Genomic DNA, 22817 nt, shown 5'->3' with positions numbered 1-22817 from the left:
CCCACAACAAGCACATCCCTCTGACCACAACTCCAAACAGCCACTGCCATAATTGAGAGTTTGAATATGGTCATTCAGATTCCATGTCCCCAGCCTCAACCAATTTAAAGGAAATATTCCTCTGGAGACAGAAGTTGATGATACTGAAGACAGAGCCCTCTACAAGATGTTCTAGTTCACCAGCACTGCCCTTTTGGGTTGACAAGCTCTGTCCAGCCTGCTTACTACCTGATCCAGGTTGCTCTGTCATTGCCAAATCCTGGAAGTATGGAGGCACCAAGGGGTTCCCATCCATGACACTGTCCTGGGACTACCAGTAAGGCTGGATACTCTGATTAGTTTTTCAGTACTTACATTCAAACCCCTTTTATGATGTTGCTCATAGTTGAAGTGACCCTCTCCCTCCGTGAGGGGCACACTGGCACTCAGTCAAGGACATGTGAGTACCTCCACACCTGCATGGCCATCCCAGAAAGTCCCACCCCACTGAAGAAGGTTGTTTTTCAGTCTGTGCTGCGCATTGAGGTGAGTCATATCTAGTTTGTACCCCTCCATTTCCCATACTAGCTCCCCTTCCTTTCCACCAGAAGTGACATTCCACATCTGTAGAGCTACCCCAAGGTCCCCACCTCTGCCTGCCACCTGTTCGGCTGTATACCCTACACTGATGCCTGTCCCTGCATTTTGCATGATGCTCGGTACAAACACCCAGCCAGCCACCAGAGACAAGCCAGCAAGTTCACCTCCCAAACCTCACAAGCAAGGTTTTTGCATCCCTCTCATATGTGATCAATCAATGTAGGGTTTACTAAAGTTTTGATTTTATAAAGCAGAATATAATGGGACAATAAACCTGCAATAGATTGTTCTTGCCTCCTTGGACACCATAGAGATTCTGTGTTTAACAGAAGCCCCACTATAAACATGTTGATTGTGCTGGGGAAGAATAAATCCAAATTGGCTGTGGGATTGAAACCAAACCTGAACTCAAATATTTGTTGAATGTATCGTCTGGTTTGTGAGACAAAGAAAAAAAATCCAGGGGGTGCAAACGCAGTTTTTTTTCAATGTGTCTCAGGGAATCAGATATCCCTTGTTAGAATGTGAGGTATGAATGTTGTCCACAGAAGAGAAATGCTTCCAAGATGGTCTCCAAGAATGGTATGCGCGTAGACTAACAGACTGGACTGCGACCAATTAAATCCAGGCGTCAATGCTCAGCATGCTCTGACAATGTGATGGACGTCCACCAACAAATGGGAGAAGCATGAGGCTATTTTCTCTCCCAACCCATCCTCCACTGAACCTTGAATAACAAAACACCCCTTGTTGGTTGTGTTGATTGATTTTAGTTGAATAGAGAAGGAAATAACAGAGGATGTTATCAAGGCTTTAAAAATGTGGAGAAGAACCATGAGAGGGCACAAGAATGTAAAGTGTTATAAATCAAAGGCATATGAGATCAATTGGATGTGGTTCAACCTACCTTTCTCTACTTACATTGCAATGCGTTTGGTCTGAGACAAAGAAGGAGAATAGATATTATGTAAGCCTTTTCTGGCCGTCTCATTAGCTTTTTGTCAGATTTTCCAAAGCCTTATTCACAGCTCCAGAGGTACAGCGGAATTTATTCTACTCCGTCTGGGTTAACTGGCAGCCACAGATTGTTTTCACATTTTTCCACATGGCTTCTTCTATTTTTTAGATTTTTCCACACACAACCAACAAAGTTCTGTTTTTCTTTGGTGCTTGACTATTTGAACGATAATTACAAGGATGCACATAAAGTGGCTTGTTTGTACAGGTACTAGGTGGTGGAAAAGGTGGAGTGAAAAATATTCATTTTTTTCCCTTTTTTTGTTTGCTTGTTTGTGGTGCAGTCTTCCTGTACCTTATTGCACCTGTTCTTGATTACGTAAAGGAAGATTTTGGTTGATTCACCCAAAGACATTCACACTTATGACATCTATGATTTCTATGACGACCTGACTCCAATATGCTGCAGAAGCCTCCCATCCTTTCCCCCCTCCTCCTCCTCCTTCTTTTTTCCCCTCTCTGTCTCTCCATCTACCCCTCTCTCTCCTCCCCTTCTCTTTCTTTGCCTCTGTGTTTTTCTCCAGAGACTTCCAGTTTTTGAACACCACAGTGTTCTTACCTACTGGCCCTCCACCTCAAGCATACGAAGAGAGAGAAGCACAGGTAAGCTTGCATGTGGAGGAATGGATTTGTGATTTCCTGTTTGATTATTCAGTTTTATTTTTGCTTTCCGGGTAGGATTGTCTACTGTCACTACTAAGCTTTTGGGAAGAGGCTAGTACTGTAACAAAGAGTACAGGAGAAAAACTGCATGGAAAAAAATGAGAGGTAGATGGTTGATGATTTCCATATTGTAGTATCTACATCTTGGACACATCTGTTTACTTGGATGAAGTCCAAGTGCCGTGACTGTTTCATAAATTTCAATGACTTTGGAAAATAATCTGTTACTTGGATCAAGTGTCATCATTCCAGACTTCAGCTCTCTGTTCTGCATTGTTCAGCACTGATTGGTATGGTTTTGTTATGTAGAGTTGTACGTGAATATCTATCTCTAGTTCCTTCGCCTGCATGTTTCCTCATTGTTTGTAAAGCTAACTAGGATTAACAATCCTGCAGTCAGTTTGTATAGCTTTTCATAGCTAATGCTTATGTTGAAGATATGTGCAATATTTTGTCATGATCATTGTGTCCTTTGTACTTTTGAAACATCTGCAATGCATTATTGCTTCCATCTCCAGTTTATGTAAAGAAATCTATCATGTTAGTAGACAAAGTGTTGTTGAGAGTAGTGCAGCTTGGGTCAAGCTGCAGCAACAGTGATGTGGCTTCAGAAGATTCCTTGGTGTCCAATTGGTTGACCTGAACTCTTGACCGATTATATAACACTCTTGGGAGTGGGTGTGGTAGTATGGTATGTGTAGGAGGGGGGAAAAAAGTTTATTGTGCATTATGCGGTGCCATCTCTAATGAGTAGATGTTGTCTACATGCACTATTCCTTTCATATATTATACCATGCATTTACGAAGGATTAAAGATAGTTGTCTGTAGCCAAATGTCTACAAATGGAGCATTTAATGGAAGTGCTTTGATGTGAATAGTTGCACATAATTGTATCTGTTTTGCCAGTAATTACAAGTGTCGTAATTCAAGAACCAGATTCTATAAAACTTTACACATGCTTTCAATATGGTCAATCCCTTTCAATTTTGGTTGCTGCTGCTAAATTCCTGTGGCAGCCATATTGGATTTTTCAAAGGATAATTGATACTTTGATGGGTTGACTAAACAATTGGATGAAATTTGAATACTGTCCACATTGTAACTCAAGAACTGTTTGACCAAATCCTATTCAACACTACATGTGTTTTTAATATGTTAAGGATGGGTCTCTATTGGCTTAGCCACTTTTGGTAGCTTCCTCTGGTGGCACTTTTGGATGAGTGAGTTTTACCCAAATTTAAATATCTCTTACATGCTTCAGTTGTTCAACAGTGTTGTTCAAGATGAGGTGCTTAATTTCAGAAATAAAAAATTCAAAGGGTTTTGCCCTTATTATCATGCTTCAGTTAATATTCTAATCGTATTATTAAAACATGAATGTATTCCTGACCTGACCAGTGTGCTTATTTTCTGTTCCCCTTCCCTTCTGTCTGTTGGTTTTCTAGACGCCATGTCTCCTCTCCGTATACCCCTGTTGGCTGTATTTATCAGCCTGGCAGTGTGCCAGTATTATGACTATGACTACCAGCCTGCTTCCATGCTAGGACCCTCAGGCCCCAACTGTGATCGAGAGTGTGACTGCCCCATCAATTTCCCCAGTGCCATGTATTGTGACAACCGAAAGCTCAAGTATGTTCCCATGGTCCCAACAGGGATAAAGTACCTGTACCTCCAGAACAACCAGATCGATGAGATCAAGGCTGGAGTGTTTGACAATGTTACTGCTGACCTCCGCTGGCTGATACTTGACAATAACCAGATCACCAATGCAAAGATAGCAAAGGGTACAATCGACAAACTGACTGGCCTGGAGAAACTATTCTTCAGCTACAACGGCCTCACAGAGCCAGTCATCCCTCCCTCAAAGGCCCTTGAAGAGCTGAAGATAACAAACAACAAGTTGAGCAAGTTCCCCTCTGGACTGTTGACCGACAAGGAGAATTTGACCTTCGTCAACGTTCAGAACAATGAACTAACCTCTGAGGCCATCTCAGGAGCATTCAAAGGGCCAAAGAAGCTGCTTTCTCTTGATGTGAGCCACAACAAGCTGAAGAAGCTCCCAGCTGGAGTGCCGGCTTCACTTGAAATCCTCTACGCTGACTACAACGACATTGACGGTGTCGCAGCCGGATACCTGAGCAAGCTGCCGTCCCTGCTGTACCTGAGGCTGTCCCACAACAAGCTGGTGGACTCTGGACTTCCTGCTGGAGTGTTCAATGTGACATCGCTGGTGGAGCTGGATCTGTCTTTCAACAAACTGCAGTCAATCCCTGAGATCAACGAGGCACTGCAGCAACTCTACCTCCAGGCCAATGAGATCAACAGTGAGTTGCAACTGCCGTTGTTTAACATTTTCAGATACTCTCTACAGACTTGTAAAATTCTTAAGGCCAAATTTTATGAGCAGCAAATACCTCCATGATGTCGCAATCCAAAACAGCACAGATTGGACTGACAATTTCTGCAGGAGACAAAGTCACAAGTGTAGGGACACCAAGAGCAGTGCAGTATACAGGCAAAGCTGAAGGTCACAAAAGCATAGTATAACTGGATGTTTTACGCATGGGCTTTCGCAGGATGCGTAAGAGAAACGAGTGCACCCAAACATATAGGTGCCGGACAATAAAGGTATACACTGCAGGATACAGAGGCTCCCACTGAACAGCTTTTATTCTTTGAGAACGTTTCCATCTTCCTCAGGCTGTCCTAGTACACAAATTGGCAACACAGACTAAAGAAAGGCAGCAGAAAAAGAAGTACCAAGTAAATGAACATCAAACATTAACATTTTCTTCCCCGCAATTTCTAATGGTGCCATTGGCAATAAACTACCTCCCACACATTTAACTCATTTGAATTGAGTGATTTGACTATAAGTGTAATTCTCACAAATGCATACGCAAGAAGGTCAGTCACAGTACTTTTGTCCACAACTTTCCAGCACTAAATTCTGATTGCGCCCCACAAAAGGGGTTTTGAGCTGGTGCAAACATTACTAAATCTGGCTGGTAGTGGTTTACTTGGCCATTTTTTTTATTGAAGTCTCTTTATACTGTTATACTGTATACTATATGGTTTACTTTTGGTGTCACGCAGTTGGTTACAGAGTATTTGTAGTTTTACAAAAAAACAAATCCATACAATACTGAAAGTCGCAGTCAGTTTTTGGGGCAAGATTGTTTATTCAAGGGTTTATTTCAGAGCTTTGACCTCTTTATGTCTATTTTTGATTCTCTGCAGAGTTTGACCTGGCAAGTTTCTGCAAGTACGTTACACCCAGTAACTTCTCCCATCTGAAGCATCTGCGTCTGGATGCCAACAACATCACACACAACAGCATGCCCCCTGAATTTTCCAACTGCCTGCGTGTAGCTTCAGATATCATGTTTGAATAAGGACCTCCTTAAAATCCATGACCTTTCCATGACCCACATTCCACCACCACAAATCAACCCAAAGCCTTGTGGAATTACACATGGTAATATCCCTGTTTCATAGTATTCATACACACATTTGTACTAACACATACATACTCAGAAAAATGATGTCATATACAAACCTAGGATTCTGTAATGGTATCTTCATCAGTAAAAAAAAATTGAAATAAATCAATAGCTGGGCAAAATTAAGGTACAATGAATAGCATGACAAGCTATCAGCCAATGACCACATCTTATTATATATCTTACAAAATGATCAAACCAGTGTGTAAACTTATAGTTTGTTATATGTCCTCTGAATATTTGGCTCTTTTGTTTGTAGATAGATGAAGGCAAGTGATAAAAAGTGATTAAAAAACAATAAAAAAGTGATATAAAATATAAAAAAGGAAATGACTGAAAGTTAAATGCTGTGATTAAAATGTCAACACACACTTCAAACATTCCATGCTGACGTTTGATTATGTCAAATTCAGACACGATGGGGTAAACAATGTTGAAGTTAGAATCTCCAGTGTCTCAGTCATAGTGTCATGTTGTTGTCTGTCTTGTATGTTCAAGTGTTTAGCATGTGTAATATAATGGGTGCTCTAAATAAGCCATTGCTGTGCAAAGGACCAGGATGAAAAGGACTGCATACTCAGTTGTCAGTGTATAATTCCTGATGTGGGAAACAATGAATAAATTTTAAAATTGCAGTTATATTTTCAGTATCTTGATTTAATCCCAAAAAAATTTTTTTTTCAAGTAAAATGCCAGCGTTGATAACTTGTAGTTCAGCTTCCACTTCCCCCACGATCTAAACTAGTTCTTAACTTACAAACATTCCTGTGACATTTAGCAACAGTAAAGTAACATCTTACGTCCAGCGCTGCTTGCGTTAGCAGGATCAAGAAGACGCTGGTATTTTCCTTGACATTAATACTATTACTACTTCTCACATGGGAGTTTAAATGAACATTTCTCAAAAATCATGAGTCAAATTGTTTCTTTTCTTTACCCTAGCTGCCTGCTGTCATGCGCATTGCTGATTTGTATACATTTGCATTACTTGCATGCATCAAATGGTACCATTCTTTGATAATAAACTACAGCTTTTGCAGTTATGGTGCTTCCATTGTTACATTGTTGTTTAACATGTTTAGCATACCTGGTCAACTTGGCAGCAGTGTCGTGTTGATTAAATGTAGTTATGTTATTAGAATATCACATTTTGTTTGGATCTTTTTTCATTTTATCACAACGTCTCTTGTGGCCTTTGAATCAGTAAGTGCTTATGAGTTTACTGTGAGGAATCAGAACGCAGTTGAATAAACTATGTCTCCAACATATTTGTATGACATCGCTTTAATTTGTAACATGGAAAGAAAATGATAAAATTGGTACACACTCCTTATCTGACTGAACTTCAAAGTCCTCAGGTAATCCAGTAGATGTTTTAGCACTTTTAGCACGTTCAATTGTCCAATGTGGCATGACAATGACAAAATTGTGTTCAATAATTTTCTTACTTTGTCCAAAGACAATTGGAAAACAAAACTTATGATCCTGCATTCAGGGTGTACGTTAATTTGTCATCCAAAAAGACTTTGTTGACATTTAATATGTCCTCTGATGATTATAGATTATACAAAACGATGCACCATACCTACAAGCTAGCTAGCTTGGTTGTGCTAACTCCCGCAATCTTTTCCCCTTTCTTCCTAACCCTTGGGAAAAAAAAGGTTACTTAACCCTAAAATTGTATCTTGCCTTTCAAATACTCACTGTGAGGTGTCTTGATATCACAAATAAATATATGTGTATAGTATGTATGTATGTTCACCCTACATTAAATCTTGGTGACTCCAGAACTGCTCAAAACGCAGGCCTCATATTTTTTAGCTTGAAGCTACAAACAATCACCAAAATCTCTGCTTACAAACTCTCAAACACATCATCCAATGCAATCCATGTCCTCCTTATACAACTGCACATGAGCTAATAATCACGCTTGTTCACGGTCCCTATTACTGCTAAGAAAACTTTGACAGTATTCGGATGGTGCATTTGAGAATTTGTGAGCAACCTTTGTTTGATTGTTAACGTTGCTATTAGCCCGCCTATCTTAGTTTCAAGCTAAAAGCTCGGGGTTTTCCACCAAAAAGTTATGGGGGGGGGGGTATTTTTGCGGACAAGATATTTAAAGATGGTGGCGGTACAGTTAAGAGGTAGAGTGGCCATCTAGCAACCAAAGGGTCGTGGGTTTGAGCCTCACTTCCCCCGATGACCATGTTGAAGTATCCTTGAGCAAGACACTGAACCCCTAGTTGCTCCTGATGGCCCCGCGACAGACTGGCGACCCGTCCAGGGTGAACCCCGCCTCTCGCCCAATGTCGGCTCCAGCGTGGCAGCCTGCTGACAAATCACTTTTTTACGGTCAATGTTATCCAACAAAAATGCTAAAAGGGTTAAGACACCAGCCACACAGTTAAACCATTTTTATTTAATATCAGTGTTCATGGAGAAAATTATAACGTACACGCAAAGTTGCTGCCATTACTGCCAGGCAGCCCACGTCTGCAGCAGAGTTACCAGCGTTCAACCTTTAACTAGACAATCCAGCAATGGCGTGAGTATCATGGCCATTAAAACAGCTCGGCAACTTCATGTTTTTAAAGGAGCTACAGAAATAAGCAAAATCCAGTAGTACTCTACCGTTTTTGGAGGACTTTAGGTAATGTCTTGTTTTTTTCTGTGCTTCTTTGACAGGTTTTAATCCGGAATAATTCATAAAAGGTTGCAATTTAATTCAACTACTGTGATGGTCCCAGTAGACGTGAACAGGGAAGAGTAGATTTATTCATACAAGTGCGTTGTGTGTAGTGCTATAACCCCTTAAAGCTGGTTCCAATCAAATTTTCTTCCAGGTCACATGTCAAAAAGTAACCGGGATCCCTGTTACACCGCAGTGGGGCCGTGGAAACAGGCACAAAATGGCAGGCAAATTAGGGGCTAACTGGAATGCAGACGTGCCTGAGTAATTTGATTCTTAATCTCATTATCTAAGTATGTTGGTGCAAGTTAGAAAAGTCAGCCGGACTACCATGTTTACATGTGGTATAAAAATCCAGTTATATTCACTGTAATTCAACTTTCCTAACACCATGTATACGTTCTGACTGATTTATGATACTGTCTGAATAAATGTAATCTCTCTCATTTGAATGCGCAGAATAACTCAACATCTTTCAATCCCTTGCAGCTGAGCCACAGGAAGAGCATTGCTGAGATAAAAAACAAAAACCAACCAAAAAAACAAAGTAATGTTTATTTGCATTTACAGCGAGAGCTTAGAAGGAAGATCTGACCACAAGCCAGATGCATGTGGAGTTCCCACCTGGCATTCAAGCTGTCCATGTGATCGGATCACCCAGGACGCGTGCTGGTGCCAGGTCTCACCGGGGCCTAATATATCCTGCTACTATCTCCCTTTCTGGGTTAAACCCTCAGTTGAAGTTGTTTACAGAAATAAAGAACAAACAGAGGTTTTAAGGTGGACAGAAGAAGCCTTTATTTACTCTCCGAGATACTGAGCCCCAAATTGCTCCCGATGGCCCTGTCAGCTGAGATGGGTTCCAGCCCCCGCGACCCTTGACGAATGAAAATGGATGGATGGAGGGTCTGCTTGTGCGTTTGAGACAAACTGTTTACCTTCATGATTGTAAGAGAGCCCTGCATTTTAGTCGTTTAATCTTTATTTTGTGTTCTCCAGTTTTCACGTTGTTATCTCAAGTCATTCATTTAGAGTACAGAGGCTTCCATGAGGAATAACTGTTGGTCCTGGAGGGATGCAGGGGTTGCAGGGTTTTGCTGAGTGCGACAACTTCTCAGTATTTTCTAGCTCAATCTACCATTTCAGCAGTCTCGGATAGGAACACTAATCACTTTCGAAGCGTCCTTAACAGAGGACCGTCTACTCTTTCTTAAAAGTTATCTTTTAGTCTGCATTTTTTGGATCTCCTTGAGATAAACCGCATACTCGTTGACACCACTTGAGGTCAAATGTTGCTAATTCTTCATGATCCTCCTGCTGGATTTTTGTTTTACAACAGATACATCAAACGGTTTAGCATCATTGTGAGTTACGACTAATTTCCGGCAGGGAAATCCATCGCTGAGCATCTTTAACATCTTTACGGGTCACTCAAAAGCAGCCCACAAGGAATTCTAGGGATTCCTCTGCAGGTTTCTGGCCCATTCTTGAGGAAGAGGTGCTTTGACTTTTGTAGTGGTTAGTTTGAGAAATGTGTTTTATGGTGTGTTAGAGTTGGGGGGGGGGGGGGACACAATACTATTGGCACATTCCTTTTGGTTTCTTCTACATTTTACTATCAAATTAGGGACTACAGAATACATCCTTATATGGAATTAACTTGAGATGTTTCAAATATTTTTCTGGCTTCTCAAGTCAGTCTGTTCCTACTTAGGAGAGTAGCAACATCTGTAATGATATAACCATCCCATATGTGATAGTAGACTAAGTAGCTACAGCACAACCTGTAAATTTTTATGAAGATTCAGTTCATTTTAGTTTTTCCCCTCCAGATGAGCACTGTCATCCTTTTTTCCTTCCATGTCCATTTTCTTTGGAACCGAGCTGGACAGCGTTATTTTGCACAGCTGCATCTTATCTGGCAGCACACTGAGATTGCCTGTTTGTCAAATCCTCAGCATTACAAAGACATGTTTTTCCTTCATCCCAAAATTTCAAGGAGCTTGTGAAGCACTACTTTATGCCGTTATGAAATACATTTCAATCCTTGTGCGTGACAGTGCTCGCAAGCGCACTCCTCAGCATTCTTTTTTTTCCTTCTTTTTTTCTCCTTTCCCCCCCCTTTTTTTCATACTCAAAACTATTTTTTTTCGATAGGGAAAACAAGAACACAACACTACGGATCATTCAGCTACATTAAAAATCAGATTAGGTTTTAAAAAATGTTGCATTCATAAGAGGGAGAAAATGAATTCTCAGAGGACAATGTCCTCATGTTGTTAATTAGCAAAGCTGTTAGCAGAGTGTGCATGAAAGCTAACCCACAGAATGACATGATTAACCAGTTGAAAATGTTCTTGGTAGTTAGTAATGTAACCTATGACAGAGCACTATGATTCTTGTAGGTTGTGGAGGATAATTATTAGTTGAATAAACCACAACTAAGTCATACTTTCGTCATAGTTCCACTCTGTGGGCCCCATGTTGGCTAGCAAGCTAGTGCTAGCATTAGCGTGTGTCTTATTCTGCAGTGATACAAAACTAGTGCTTGCTACCTCCAGTTCTTTACTTAGTTAAAATAACATTTTGAAAGTTTTGCTTTTTCTTACTCATCTTACCTCTTTCCGTTTTTGCTTCTGACACTCGTGTTTGTACTGCTGGTCCCTCGTTTACTTGCTCTCTTTGCATTTGCTAGCTAATTCTATTAATCCTACAATTACCCGGTACACTTTTATGGTCATCAGAACACCCACTAAACCTTACCGGAACATGCCTGCCAAGAGATTATGTTTTTAATTTGTCTGACTGTCAGCAGGATTATGCAAAAACAAGGAGGAAGGAAGCCAAAGAAGATCAACACATCAAATACCGATGTCATCGGGCTCAGAGTTGGCAAATGGAATTAGGCGAGGCGCAAAGTGATTACAGCCTCTCGTAGTCTTCCTTTTGTTTCATTTCATGTGATGGTTTCTTGATTCGAGATCGCTACAGTACAAAACCATGGGATGTCTTTGCGGTTCGTAACTTTTTGGCTGAGACACAAGCAAAATGAGGTAACCCGACAGTCGGCATCCACTGGCGCATCTGAGCTCCACATCTCCATGTTCTCTGTGAGAAACACCAGACACTAAATCAATCTCAGTTTCATTATCTTTGGGTCTGGAGTGACATTCACGGGTCTGTTCTTTTACAGAATCAGTGACACCATTTCAGAGCTGTGCACCAACTGTAACAACATCACTAATCCCGGCTGATAGGTACCACATGTGCTGGCACCACCGCTTTCTTCTTGGAGTATACAGGAGTTCCTTATTAGAAGAAACATTATCTAACATTTTTAAGGGTTTGTTCGTTAGATATGTGGCATTTATAGTTGTTATCTTAACTGCTTCCAAATGTCCCATTTTATTTCTGTGAGTTGTTTTGTAATTACATCCAGCTGTCAGGGTCAGTTACTCTTCAAATTTGACCCACTTATATAAATGGAAATCAGTAGCGTTGGAGACGCAACATTTAGCTTTGCCCTCCAATAACAGCTTGATTTAAAGGTTTATTCTATTGCATTACTGTGCATTATTTTAAACGCCGACAGTTGATACGAATTTGACGGGTACAAAATATGACTGCATTCTCCTCTCCGCCACTACCATTACAACATGTAACATATTTGTTTTAACAGCTTTAATCTCATTTCAAGTGTTTTCATATGATCAGCTGTCATGATCTCCAGTTTAAGAGAATTTCCTCCTCTTCATCCTGAGTCGCCCTCATTTAAATCCTGAGCGGAGCTCCTGCTGGACCAGTCTAGACAATAAAGTCCTTCATAAAGCCTTAAGCCTCACATCCTCCTGCTTGAGACAATAAGTGAAAGTATGATCAGCTGTTGCAGCCAGACTCTGAGGACCAAATCACTGTCCAAAACATTTGTTGCTGCTCTAATTCTTTGTCGCAGATTTTCTTCAGATTGTGTGTCTTTCTATTGTCAGCCAGGTCCTTGGGCTTTCTACTCTTTCACGAAACAATTCAGTGATGCCTCCACTGCTCAAAGATGCTTCCATATACGTACTTTCTACTTTCTAGAGCTTGATCTGCTCTCCTCTCTCGCCCTTGTCTCCAAAGGTGTGGACATGGGCTCCAGATGTCCCGTTTTAATGCTGTCAGAACGGAGCTAAGAAGCATTTGTATTCTTTTACAAATTTGGCCAGCCTGCGTCAAAAAAAAATGCTGGCAGTGTCAGAATGTTGGGACCAAATAGTCTCGCATATGCCTGCCCCCTGCCCCGCGATTAGCTGAGAACAGCATAACGTTTAATAAAAGCAATTGCATAACGCGGATGGATGATGATGATGATGGGGAGGAGGAGGAGGAAATGATGAAAACGTGACCTTGCAGCATTTCCAAACCACGGCGGGTGCAGACGAATGATGCAATCTGATGATGCGTGCAAGTCTTTTTCTCTCCAAGCTGTCGCTCCGGGATTCATCACCAAGTCTCCGCGCGATAGGACGTATTCTACTGGCTTAAAGTACGATTACATGATCATTGCTACTCCGTTGTATAAAAGCAGTATTAAGTCAAGACTGATGTTGTTACACAGACTAATTACATCAGGAACTGCTTAGCAAAGAATTACAGGAACACAAAAGGGGAACAAATTATTAGTTATCTGTTCACATAATTGATTCTGACAGGCGAGATACGCTGGAAATGTGCACGACACTTTACGCCACTGGCTCACAGCGGGCGGGGGTTTTTAAGAGGTACACAGGCTGCATTTGTTCTGCCAAACAAGGTTTTACATATGTAGATTCTCTCATTATAAATGGCAGAATTGTGCTGTGTGAAAAAAAAAATTCAGAGAACAATTCAGCTTTTCCACCCGATTACATTTAGGGTCACCTTATGCTTCCTGGATATTTCAGGCTAAACAATAACTAAAGGACATCAGGAGATCACGTACCTCATCAGATTCAAATCCCATTCTTTATTCCTCAGCCCAACTTCTATCATCCCACCAAATTCCATCAAAAAAAAATTATCCACAGCTTTTTGCGTTAACAGACAAACCAGGTAATGACAGTCTGGGAGGAGGTCGTATCTTTCATCGCATTTGCAGCTCCGTGAGGTTGCGCAAAAGTGCTTTAGGCTAACAAACATATTCTAAGATGCATACAACTAGAAACGCTGCTTTTGTTTAGCAGGTATACCACATGTAGTTTGATTTATCTCATCACCTTTGGACAAATATATGCTATAAAAAGTTGGGTGTGAATGTCTGAAACGATCCTCTATGACCTCATCTACCAGTCTAGTAAACACACCCCAAAACCCAGTGAGCTGGAATGAGCCATAAAGTGGTCGTGCACCCCTCCCCCAGAGTGATGGGTAAAAGTGCAAATGCAGACCAAATGGTTAAGTAGGGTGGGGTTATTGCTCTTTAACCCTCCACTTAACACTGATGACTTCAGTTTTTAGACGGGCAGACAAAATGAACGAGGCAGAAAGAAAAAAAAAAAAGCAGAAAAGTAGGCAACACAAATCCTGAAGGGACATCCCAACTCACACACAATAGTCCTCCCACCAACAACACTTGCTCCATCCTCTCAGTTCAACTGATTCGAGTCCAAGGTGCAGGTTTTTACTGGAATCAAAACAGTAACAATGCCAGTCTAAGCAGGCTGGCTCACTGACAAATGATAGAAACTTAAAACTGTGGAGAAGCAACAGAGGAGATCATCAGAGGAGAAGACGTATCAAGCTCACCTGGTTGCATCAGATTACACAGAACAGCGGGACGAACAGGTAAAGATGACCCTTTTTTTTAATGAATGTTTTTTTTGGGGGGGGGTCGAGGATGGGAGGGATGACTTCGGAATAACTTAATTCTGGATTTGATTGATGATATCACATTTCAAGCCTTCTGTTTGCAGGAGTTGATCCATAAAAATATCATGGAATCTAAATGTCTCAAATCTTAAACAAAAATTTTTTTTTCTGTAATTGTTTCACTAGCAGGTTATAATGTAAGTTTGGATGCTTTAATGTCAGAATCAAGACAGAAATCTGTCAACTCAGTTTTACAGTACAGTTGGAAATGAATGAATTAAATAAAAAACAAAAAAACCGCAGCACTCATCTTGGAAAGTCTCTTTTCCTTCCAGACATGTTTTTTCCACATTATATTCACCCAGTGATTTTTGTCAGCGTTGGATTGGTTTACTAAGCCATGTTAACTCCTCTGAATGATTAAAAATCATGAATTTCATTAAAGCAATGAGCTGGAATTGATCCAGAAGAAGCCATGCTGTCTACCCCCGTTGTGTAATTAACAGGGCTGGCTCAGAGACAGAGATCCTGGCAGGAAATTAGCATTATCATATTCCTCTGCATGTGTTTCTCCTTAGTCTGTCACTCAGATGGCTGCCAACATTTATATTCAGTACTGTACGTTCTATTTGCAGAAATCTGTGAAGCACTTGCTCTTTCTCCCCTTAAGTTCTGATATCAAGTTGTAAATTCATTTCAGTCTAAATTCTAAAAGGATGTTTAAGTGTTAATCGCAGCTCTTACACTGAGCGTTGCCGCTGTGTAGCCAAAAAGTCAACAAAAGGTGGTTTATTTTACGTGTCTTAATGATATTGTAGAGTCTTTGTTTAGTGGGGTTAGGATTAGGATGTAGAAAAGTCCCAAAAAAAATACATTCTTTTATTTATTTCCTTGGAGTCTGTCATACAGGTGTACAGGACCTTCAAGCTAGCTTAGCTTGGTTTTGCTAACCCCTGCCATCTTTTTCCACTTTCTTTCGAAACCTTGGTTGAGAGGAAATAAAAGTGGTTTTAGTTCATTTTCGTGAACCCATTAAAAGCGGCGGTTGTCACATATTCTAGGTACATTACAGTTTTCATGAAAAATAAAGCACGCACATGCACTTCTGGAAGAGATGCTAGGAGCAGGACAGGATACATAAACCAGATAGTGAACTTTACGATTGAATCAGCTCTATTTTTATTCAAATTCAGTGTTCACGGGTAAAGTTAATGCTGTTTGCTTTTGCAAACTCAAACAAATACAGAATTAGAAAAATCAACCCATATCCGTGACAAGTCCATCCCTTACTTCCTGTTTTGAGGGAACAAATGAATCAGCACTAAGCTAGCTGGTTTTCGTGAGGACTTTGATGGCTAGTCTCTCATAATGGTTGCTCCATCTGTTGTGTGAGCTAATAAATAGCTATGAAATCACAGCCAGTTCTTTTTTTTCAGTTAGATTAATTTACAACTGTGCATTCTTCTCACATTTTAATCACCCTTTTGAATTTAATCCACAATCCTTACAGAGATGTTTGGTTTCTGTTAGTTTGCAGCTGTTTTTAAAAAAATGTCTCTACCCTATAGAGATCTATACAGAGTTCTATCAGTCGCCCAAAATCTGATTCATTTAAAGTCTTCACTTTTATATGGCAGCTGCTTTGCCACAGCAACAGAAAGAGTTGAAGCCTACCCTCATATTGGGTTACAGTTACTTACACAGTTATTATGGCTATCATTATTGGGAGTTATTATTGTTATACAGTTTACAAGTTACTTTTGCTACTCCACAGGCTGAGTTGCATGCTTGTGCAGTGTCTTTTACAGGCTGACAACAAATTAAATTATTGCCCAGATTCAGGTGGCATTGCTGTTCCTTTTTGGAGCTCCCGGCACAAAGTGATACAAGTATATTCAGTGTTGCTCTCATCAGCATCCAGACACAGCATACAGCAAAGTTTTAATAAAAAAAAAAAAAAATGCTGAGATGAACTCACTTTATGATACAGGCTGGTCAACATGTGAGGCGAAAGCCTCAAGGAACTGAGTCAGAGATTTTTAGACACGGAGCTGAAATGAGACTGAACATTGGGCGCTGGCACTTCTTTGCCAGATGTCTTTAACTGTTTGCTAACAAATTTATTTGTGCCTTGGTGGACTTTTTGTTAGGGTTGAGCCCACATTCTATTTTTTTAAGTGATCGATACAAACACTAATAAGTCAAGGAAGGAAACACTTGTAGCTGATATTCAGTTTCAGTAAATGCCAAAATGTACAGTAATACAAATGGTGTCAAGAGCATGAAATGTCCCATGCTCTCTGCAGGCTTTCACGGGACTGCATGGAAAAAATAAAATTGCTGAATACGTTTTTAAAGACTTTACTCAGAGCAATTAGAAAATGTTTTTTGGTTTTTTTTGTTGTTTGTCTGTTTTTCTTCTTAAAAATAATCATCTTGCCACTAAAAATATGTAGATTCCAATGAAAAATAACGAATATTAAAGCCAATTATCAGTTGATTCCGACTTTTGGTGCCTTTTTTAGTGACATGTGAGTAGAAAGGTGACAGGAGGTGGTAGGAGAGCAAGTTGGGAAATCACATGCAACAAGCGCACCAGACTGAAACTGGCTCAGTCTACACTGTGATTACATCATCAGTGCTTTAAACCACCTGGGTTCAGGTTTATAAGGTGATAATTGTATGGTGTGTTTAAGTTTGTTTTTGCCCCCCCCAAAAAAATTGTTGAATACTGCTTTAAATCACCTCAGACAGCAGTTCGTACAGCAGGACAATGGCTGAAGGAAGCGCATGCTCATCATTTACAGTCATTTGTGTTGATGGAACAGTTCCAATGGAAGTGTTCTCAACTGAAGTGAGGTTGTGTAATCACTCACACAGGAGTGACTGAATTAATGTGTAGAGGAACGATCACATGTTCACAAACGCGCCCAACACAGGAGAACCTCTAATGGGCTTGCATGTGTGATCGTGGGTGTGTTGCTCCTCACCTCACACAAGTCAGCATGGATTATCCTGTTGCATTCAAGCCTTTGTCGTCATCACTGGAAATGAGTGCAATCTCATGCAGGCATGTTTAAGGGTCACGTTAAAGTCCGACGCTGGCCAGCTTCGACAAAAACAATGCGCCTAACCAGCGTGCAGTAAAATCCCCTCAGATTAAGCCTGACCTCCCACACATAACACCGTTAGTGTCTGCAGGCGATGTCTTGTATTTGCAGAGAGTGCGTCATCTGGAACCAACAGCAGAATATAAACTCTTAAAAGGATTAATTCAATTTAAATATCCATAAAACAAAAGTTGGCCTTGCGATAGAAAGGTGTGTACCCAGCCTTTCGCCCAATGTCAGCTGGGATAGGCTCCAGCCACACCACCCCCCCCCCCCCCCGCCCCCACGACCCTTAAAGGATAAGTGGTATAGAAAATGGATAAAACAAAAGTACATTAAATAGGCTATTCGACAGACTATCTTTACCGCATTTCAAGGTAGCACATTGCCTTTAGCTCTGGTCTTGCTCCATGCTAACAATTTAGCATCTTATTTTGCAGATTTTTGCAGACAGATTATCCCTAAATTGAGTTGGAGTACACTAGTGTTTCAATGAGTTACCTTCGAGGTGATCACACCACCAACATTAGCAGCGCACAATTAGCACAGAGGTCAGAAAGGACTTGGGGATTTGGTGGTTCAAAAGAGATCAAGCATACCGACCAAGGAAGGAAGGGTTGTTCCTTAGGACATTAACAAATAAAGAACACGCAGAGTTGCATTAGCCTGTTTCAAAGTGGGCCATGTCTCAAGTGCTGAAAAGGCTTAGTACTCAACTCACCACCATGGGATTATGACCTTTGATCCTGGGAACATCTGATTGGCCAACAGGGGCTTTTGTGTCATCATGAGTGGCAAGCTGGCACACACTGAATGAAAAAGCTGATGGTACAAATACAGGGAAGTGAGTGGTACAGCCACACATCACTTGGAACTACATTTGATAGCTTGTTGAGGGAGGACTTAACAAAGCTACAATTTACAATCCTAAAATCATCTGAGTTTAAGGTAAGTTGATGGCAAATATACATTGATATCTGATGTCCATGCTTGATAATATTGAGGAATTTAGGCTGTCATCTTTATGGGATTGTGGATTATGCTTTTATCATCTGCGCCACAGCTTGGACTTTTAAGTGTCCAAGGTTTGATTCTTGTACAGAAAGCCGAGGTTGCATCTCTGAAAACAGGTGCTGGTTACGTCTTTGAAGTGCGCCTCACCATGGAAAAGCACAGCCTACATAAAATTAGTTCCAGACAAACATGGAGTGCAACAGGAATTTAAATAAGCAACAGATGGCCGCTGCAAAGAGTATAGGCATAAAAGATGCATGGATAGAATATGGCAGCGCTGACTTCATGTTGTCCTCGTTGCGCTTTCTTTTGCTGCTCTTAATGTCTATGATATTAGACCCCCCTTTACCCCTGGCAGTGATTTACCACTTGCTCTTTCCATGAATTGTCGTACTTAGCAGATAAAAGGATTCTCCTCATTGAATGTGTGCAAAGCTTATTTAAAATCCTGGCATGGGTTCATTTGAAAGAATAAGCTGTGTAAAACAAGCAAATGGAACTGCATGGCTGGCTGGAACCATCCACGGCCAGATTATCAGAGTGCATCATACTACTAGCGTGCAAACAAACTTCTAATCTGAGGTTTAGGTTGTCCTAATGCAATTAAAATTGACCTGGCTCTACATCCTGTCTGGTCACTGGCCGGTAAGGTAATGACCTGGACAAGAGTAGCATACCACAAACCTTTCGCACCCGCCTTCAGATTTTATTGATGATAACATTAGCAATCAAGTAGGAGCACTACATTGGTGGCAGATTTGTGCCAAGAGTGAGTGTAGGATGGATGTTAGAATAATGTTTATTTCTAACCATATCATGGATGGGTTCTCAAGTGCTAAAACGTCCTGGGTCATCTGTAACAGTGTGAGCCTCGTTCCTCAAAGTTCCAATCCTTTGCAAATTAAACACATTGCCAGATCCACTTTCAGATAAGACATTTTTCCCTAACACCTGTTTTTCTCTAATATTGTTTTTTTCTCCCTTTCCGTCATAGATTTGGCAGTGAAATGGCACCTCTCCTGAGCCTACTTTGCATCTTGCTCCTGGTCGAGCCAGTTCTCAACCAGGACATGCCTTATGAGGAAGAACTCGCCCAATTGCATGCCTGCCCCAAAGAGTGTCGCTGCCCCCCCCACTTTGCTCGTGCTGTTTATTGTGACAATAAAGGCCTGACAAGCATTCCTAATATCCCTCCGTACACATGGTACCTCTACCTGCAGAACAATCTCATTGAAGCGCTGTCAGCAGATGCCCTGAAAAATGCCACACAGCTGCGCTGGATAAACCTGAACCGCAACAAAATCACTAGTAACGGAGTGGAAGAAGGAGTCCTGAATGGAATGTCCCAGCTTGTGCACCTGTACATGGATGACAACCTCTTGTCTTCTGTGCCATCTCCCCTGCCTCCCAGTTTGGAACAACTAAGTCTCTCTCGCAATCGCATCTCCAAGATCCCCGCTGGTGTCTTCATAGGTTTAGATAAGCTGAACCTCTTGGACCTCCAGGGGAACAAGCTAATGGATGATGCTGTCACTGAAGTGAGCCTGAAGGGTCTAAACAACCTGGTACAGATCAATCTTGCCAAGAACCAGCTGAGCAGCATGCCTCTTGGTCTACCACCCACCACCACCCAGCTTTTCCTTGATGGCAATAACATTGAAAAGATCCCTGTGGACTACTTCAAAGGTTTGCCCAAAGTGGCATTTCTCAGGCTCAACCACAACAAGCTTGGCAGCAGTGGAGTTCCTAAAGACGTGTTTAACGTCTCCAGCATTTTGGACCTACAGCTGTCCCACAACCAGCTGACAGAGGTGCCCTTCATCCCATCAGGTCTTGAACACCTTCACCTTGACCACAATAATATCAAGAGTAAGTTTTGCCCACCATTTACTGGTGTTGCATGTGTTCTAGTTGTTTTTTTTACTTACCAACTGAACATTGTATTTTGAAATGATGACTTGAGTCTTATAATTTCTCTTTGCCTTTTAGGTGTAAGTGGCTCCAGTGTCTGCCCCGTCGACGTTGATGCTGCGGAAGGCACTGTAAACGATAGTGTTCCTCGGTTGCGCTACCTCCGACTGGATGGAAATGATATCAAGCCACCAATTCCCAGGGACGTCATCCTGTGCTTCCGTCTCCTGAGGTCCATTGTGATCTAAAAACAAATCACCAGGATGTTGCTAAGATTTCCCATTCCTGAAGACTTGTCAGCTTGGACAGTGGTCTCCTAAATATGTGACGCCATACATGAAAAGTGTTGGCATGAGTTATTTTTGCATGTTTGTTGTGTCTTAGGGAAGAGAGCATCTGTCTTTTCCAGAAAACTTTCAGCAGAAATGTAATCAAATCTGCAGTAGACTGTTAAACTAAGGGTGTTGACCGCTAGTTGTGCCTTATGTTGGTGTAAAAATCTGCATGTATGAATCTAAACAAAATATGATTATAACTAAGCATGACAGTGTTTTAGGGAGATTATATGTATTTAAGACATACTGATAGCTTTGATGACTCATTAAAATAACCCTTCAGCCAGAGGGAAAGCTAATGAAATTATAAAAGCGGAATACTTGGAGAATTTTGAGGTTTATTTGTAGACTAAAAGCCAAACAACCGGCTTTTCTTCTTTTAAAGTTTGTGGGCTTATTAAATTACACAACTATATGCATATTTACTGTAGGTAATTTATTTTTATTTAAGATTGGAGAATAATATGTATGAGTCCTGTGAATTTCCATGGCCAATATTCTTTAATATTTTATATACAAAATAAAAGTGTAAAATAATTCAAAATAATAGATAACTTTTTTTTAAAAATGCCAAAATGCTTTTTAATTCTTCAACTTGTTTTCTTAGCAAACCGATGTAGAGATGTAATTTCACTTGTCTTCAATTTGAATAAAATTGAGAAAGTGTATGTTTACCTCTTGTGTTTTTCTCCCTCATTATTTGCAACTCCTGTACCAAATATTCCCTCATTTTAAAGGTTAGTTTACTTCTCACACTACATCCAACCACGAGAATTTACTGATTTGGCAAGGAAACAGACCTTATTCAAGATAATGTAACGGGGATTTAATAGTTGATGTTGCATAGTTGCATAGTTGATACATGTATCCGGTTAGCGTCAATTTCGGCCTAGTTTGGCTCAAACAAGGAACAGCAGACTCGTATTAATTAAAAAGAGTCCTGTATGTGTTAAGAATACATTTCTCCTGCTTTTGTAGATTTGGGCTTACACTGATGCCATTACTATGACCTAAATATTTCAGAACTTCCTTCTCCTTATCATTTCTTCCTGTCCCAAAATATTTAAAGTCTCAAGAATTTAGACTCAAACATAAAACATATTTTCCCTCATATTAAATTTCCATCTGGCATTTGCTCTATAAGCGCTTCAACAAATGGTGGGCGAAATGTCATATGATTCTTTGTCTTTTTGGAATGCTTGGGAGAAGAAAAGTTCTGGATATGAATCCAAGCTTATATGGCAGGTGCTGAATGGTGTCTGGCAATTCCCACTGTGTCCTTTTCCCCTCAATCATCAGAGGGTCTAGAGTTGCCATGGACAGGTTGAGAACTTCGAATCCTGGCCAACATCTCAGTGTGTCCAATTTTGGGTTGCAACAATGAACACTGAGGATAGATTTTGTGTATATAGATGGGTGGGGGTGAGTGGGGGCTGTGGTTGTGTGTGACTTCAGCCATTTTCAGGGACACAAACCAAATTTATGACCAGATATTTGCAGAAGGTATGTGACGCTAGGGACAAAAATGTGTCTCCAATGTTGCCTCCAGTTGCAGACAGCAGACAGCAGTGATTCTATAGTCAGTGATGAAGGCTAGGGTTAGACCAGTCCCATTCAATTGAAATCTAACCACAGGTTACAGTGATGCACCACCAATGTCACATCACACTTCCTCCAGTGCATTTCCATGCTCATTTCCATATACAAGGGTTTGTCTCATGCCCCATTTGCCAACTAGGCAATTTAGTTGCAGTACCACGCAGCAACACCAGTACAGAAGCTAAAATTCTCAAAACAGTGTGGTGCTCTTTCATAGTTAACTGCATATGGTCTGCATAGACAAGTATGGAACAAGATTAGCGTAAGGCCAGTAGTGGCTCGGCTCACTCTTGATGCATTGATTTAAATACCCCCATCATGATTGAAGTAAATGTGTGTCTGTATGTGTAACATCTCTTGTTTCGCAAACAAGCTTTGCAAAAACTGCAAAATTACCTGTCTCTTTGATTCAGAAACTAGACCAGATCATTATCCTTCAAGTCAGAGAGTAATGTTCTCCTGACTGAACTCAGATCTGCTGTTAAGTGAGAGCCAATGCAAAAAGAAAGCAGCTTCAACCAAAGAGGGTGGGCAGCAGCCTTCCTCCAAGCGGGGACTTCCTCTCAG

At 40.9% G+C, this 22817-nt stretch overlaps 2 protein-coding genes across 3 annotated transcripts; both read left to right on the top strand.

Annotated features, from left to right (window-relative positions):
- Window positions 1-2069: 2069 nt before the first annotated feature.
- On the top strand, window positions 2070-7029 carry lum (lumican). Its single transcript, XM_086201977.1, has 3 exons — window positions 2070-2199; window positions 3706-4584; window positions 5501-7029. Exons 2-3 carry the CDS (start codon window positions 3711-3713, stop codon window positions 5653-5655), a joined length of 1029 nt encoding a protein of 342 aa, XP_086058103.1. The 5' UTR covers window positions 2070-2199; window positions 3706-3710; the 3' UTR covers window positions 5656-7029.
- A 6950-nt stretch (window positions 7030-13979) lies between these two features.
- kera (keratocan) lies at window positions 13980-21305 on the top strand. Of its 2 annotated transcripts, none has more exons than XM_086202457.1 (3): window positions 13980-14257; window positions 19400-20274; window positions 20395-21305. In XM_086202457.1, the coding sequence occupies exons 2-3, from the start codon at window positions 19413-19415 to the stop codon at window positions 20562-20564; spliced, it is 1032 nt and encodes a 343-aa protein (XP_086058583.1). In that variant the 5' UTR covers window positions 13980-14257; window positions 19400-19412; the 3' UTR covers window positions 20565-21305. The 2 variants fall into 2 exon arrangements, with proteins under 2 accessions (XP_086058583.1, XP_086058582.1); XM_086202456.1 differs by lacking the exon at window positions 13980-14257 and adding an exon at window positions 18221-18339 and having other exon boundaries at window positions 20395-21304.
- Window positions 21306-22817: the final 1512 nt, after the last annotated feature.

The sequence above is a fragment of the Aulostomus chinensis genome, chromosome 4, assembly GCF_037954235.1.
Source record: "Aulostomus chinensis isolate RoL2024-O1b breed Wild chromosome 4, RoL_Achi_v1.0, whole genome shotgun sequence".
In the NCBI taxonomy this organism is placed as follows: Eukaryota; Metazoa; Chordata; class Actinopteri; order Syngnathiformes; family Aulostomidae; genus Aulostomus; species Aulostomus chinensis.
The sequence above is the reverse complement of the archived record's forward strand: the minus strand, read 5'-3'. Positions and strand labels throughout refer to the sequence as shown.

Bases quoted from the DNA above. Each gene is read 5' to 3' on its own strand.
- kera (XM_086202457.1), top strand. From the start codon at position 19,413: ATGGCACCTCTCCTGAGCCTACTTTGCATCTTGCTCCTGGTCGAGCCA. The intron at 20,275-20,394 runs GTAAGTTTTGCC...TTTGCCTTTTAG, and splicing joins TGACCACAATAATATCAAGA to GTGTAAGTGGCTCCAGTGTC.
- lum (XM_086201977.1), top strand. From the start codon at position 3,711: ATGTCTCCTCTCCGTATACCCCTGTTGGCTGTATTTATCAGCCTGGCA. The intron at 4,585-5,500 runs GTGAGTTGCAAC...GATTCTCTGCAG, and splicing joins CCAGGCCAATGAGATCAACA to AGTTTGACCTGGCAAGTTTC.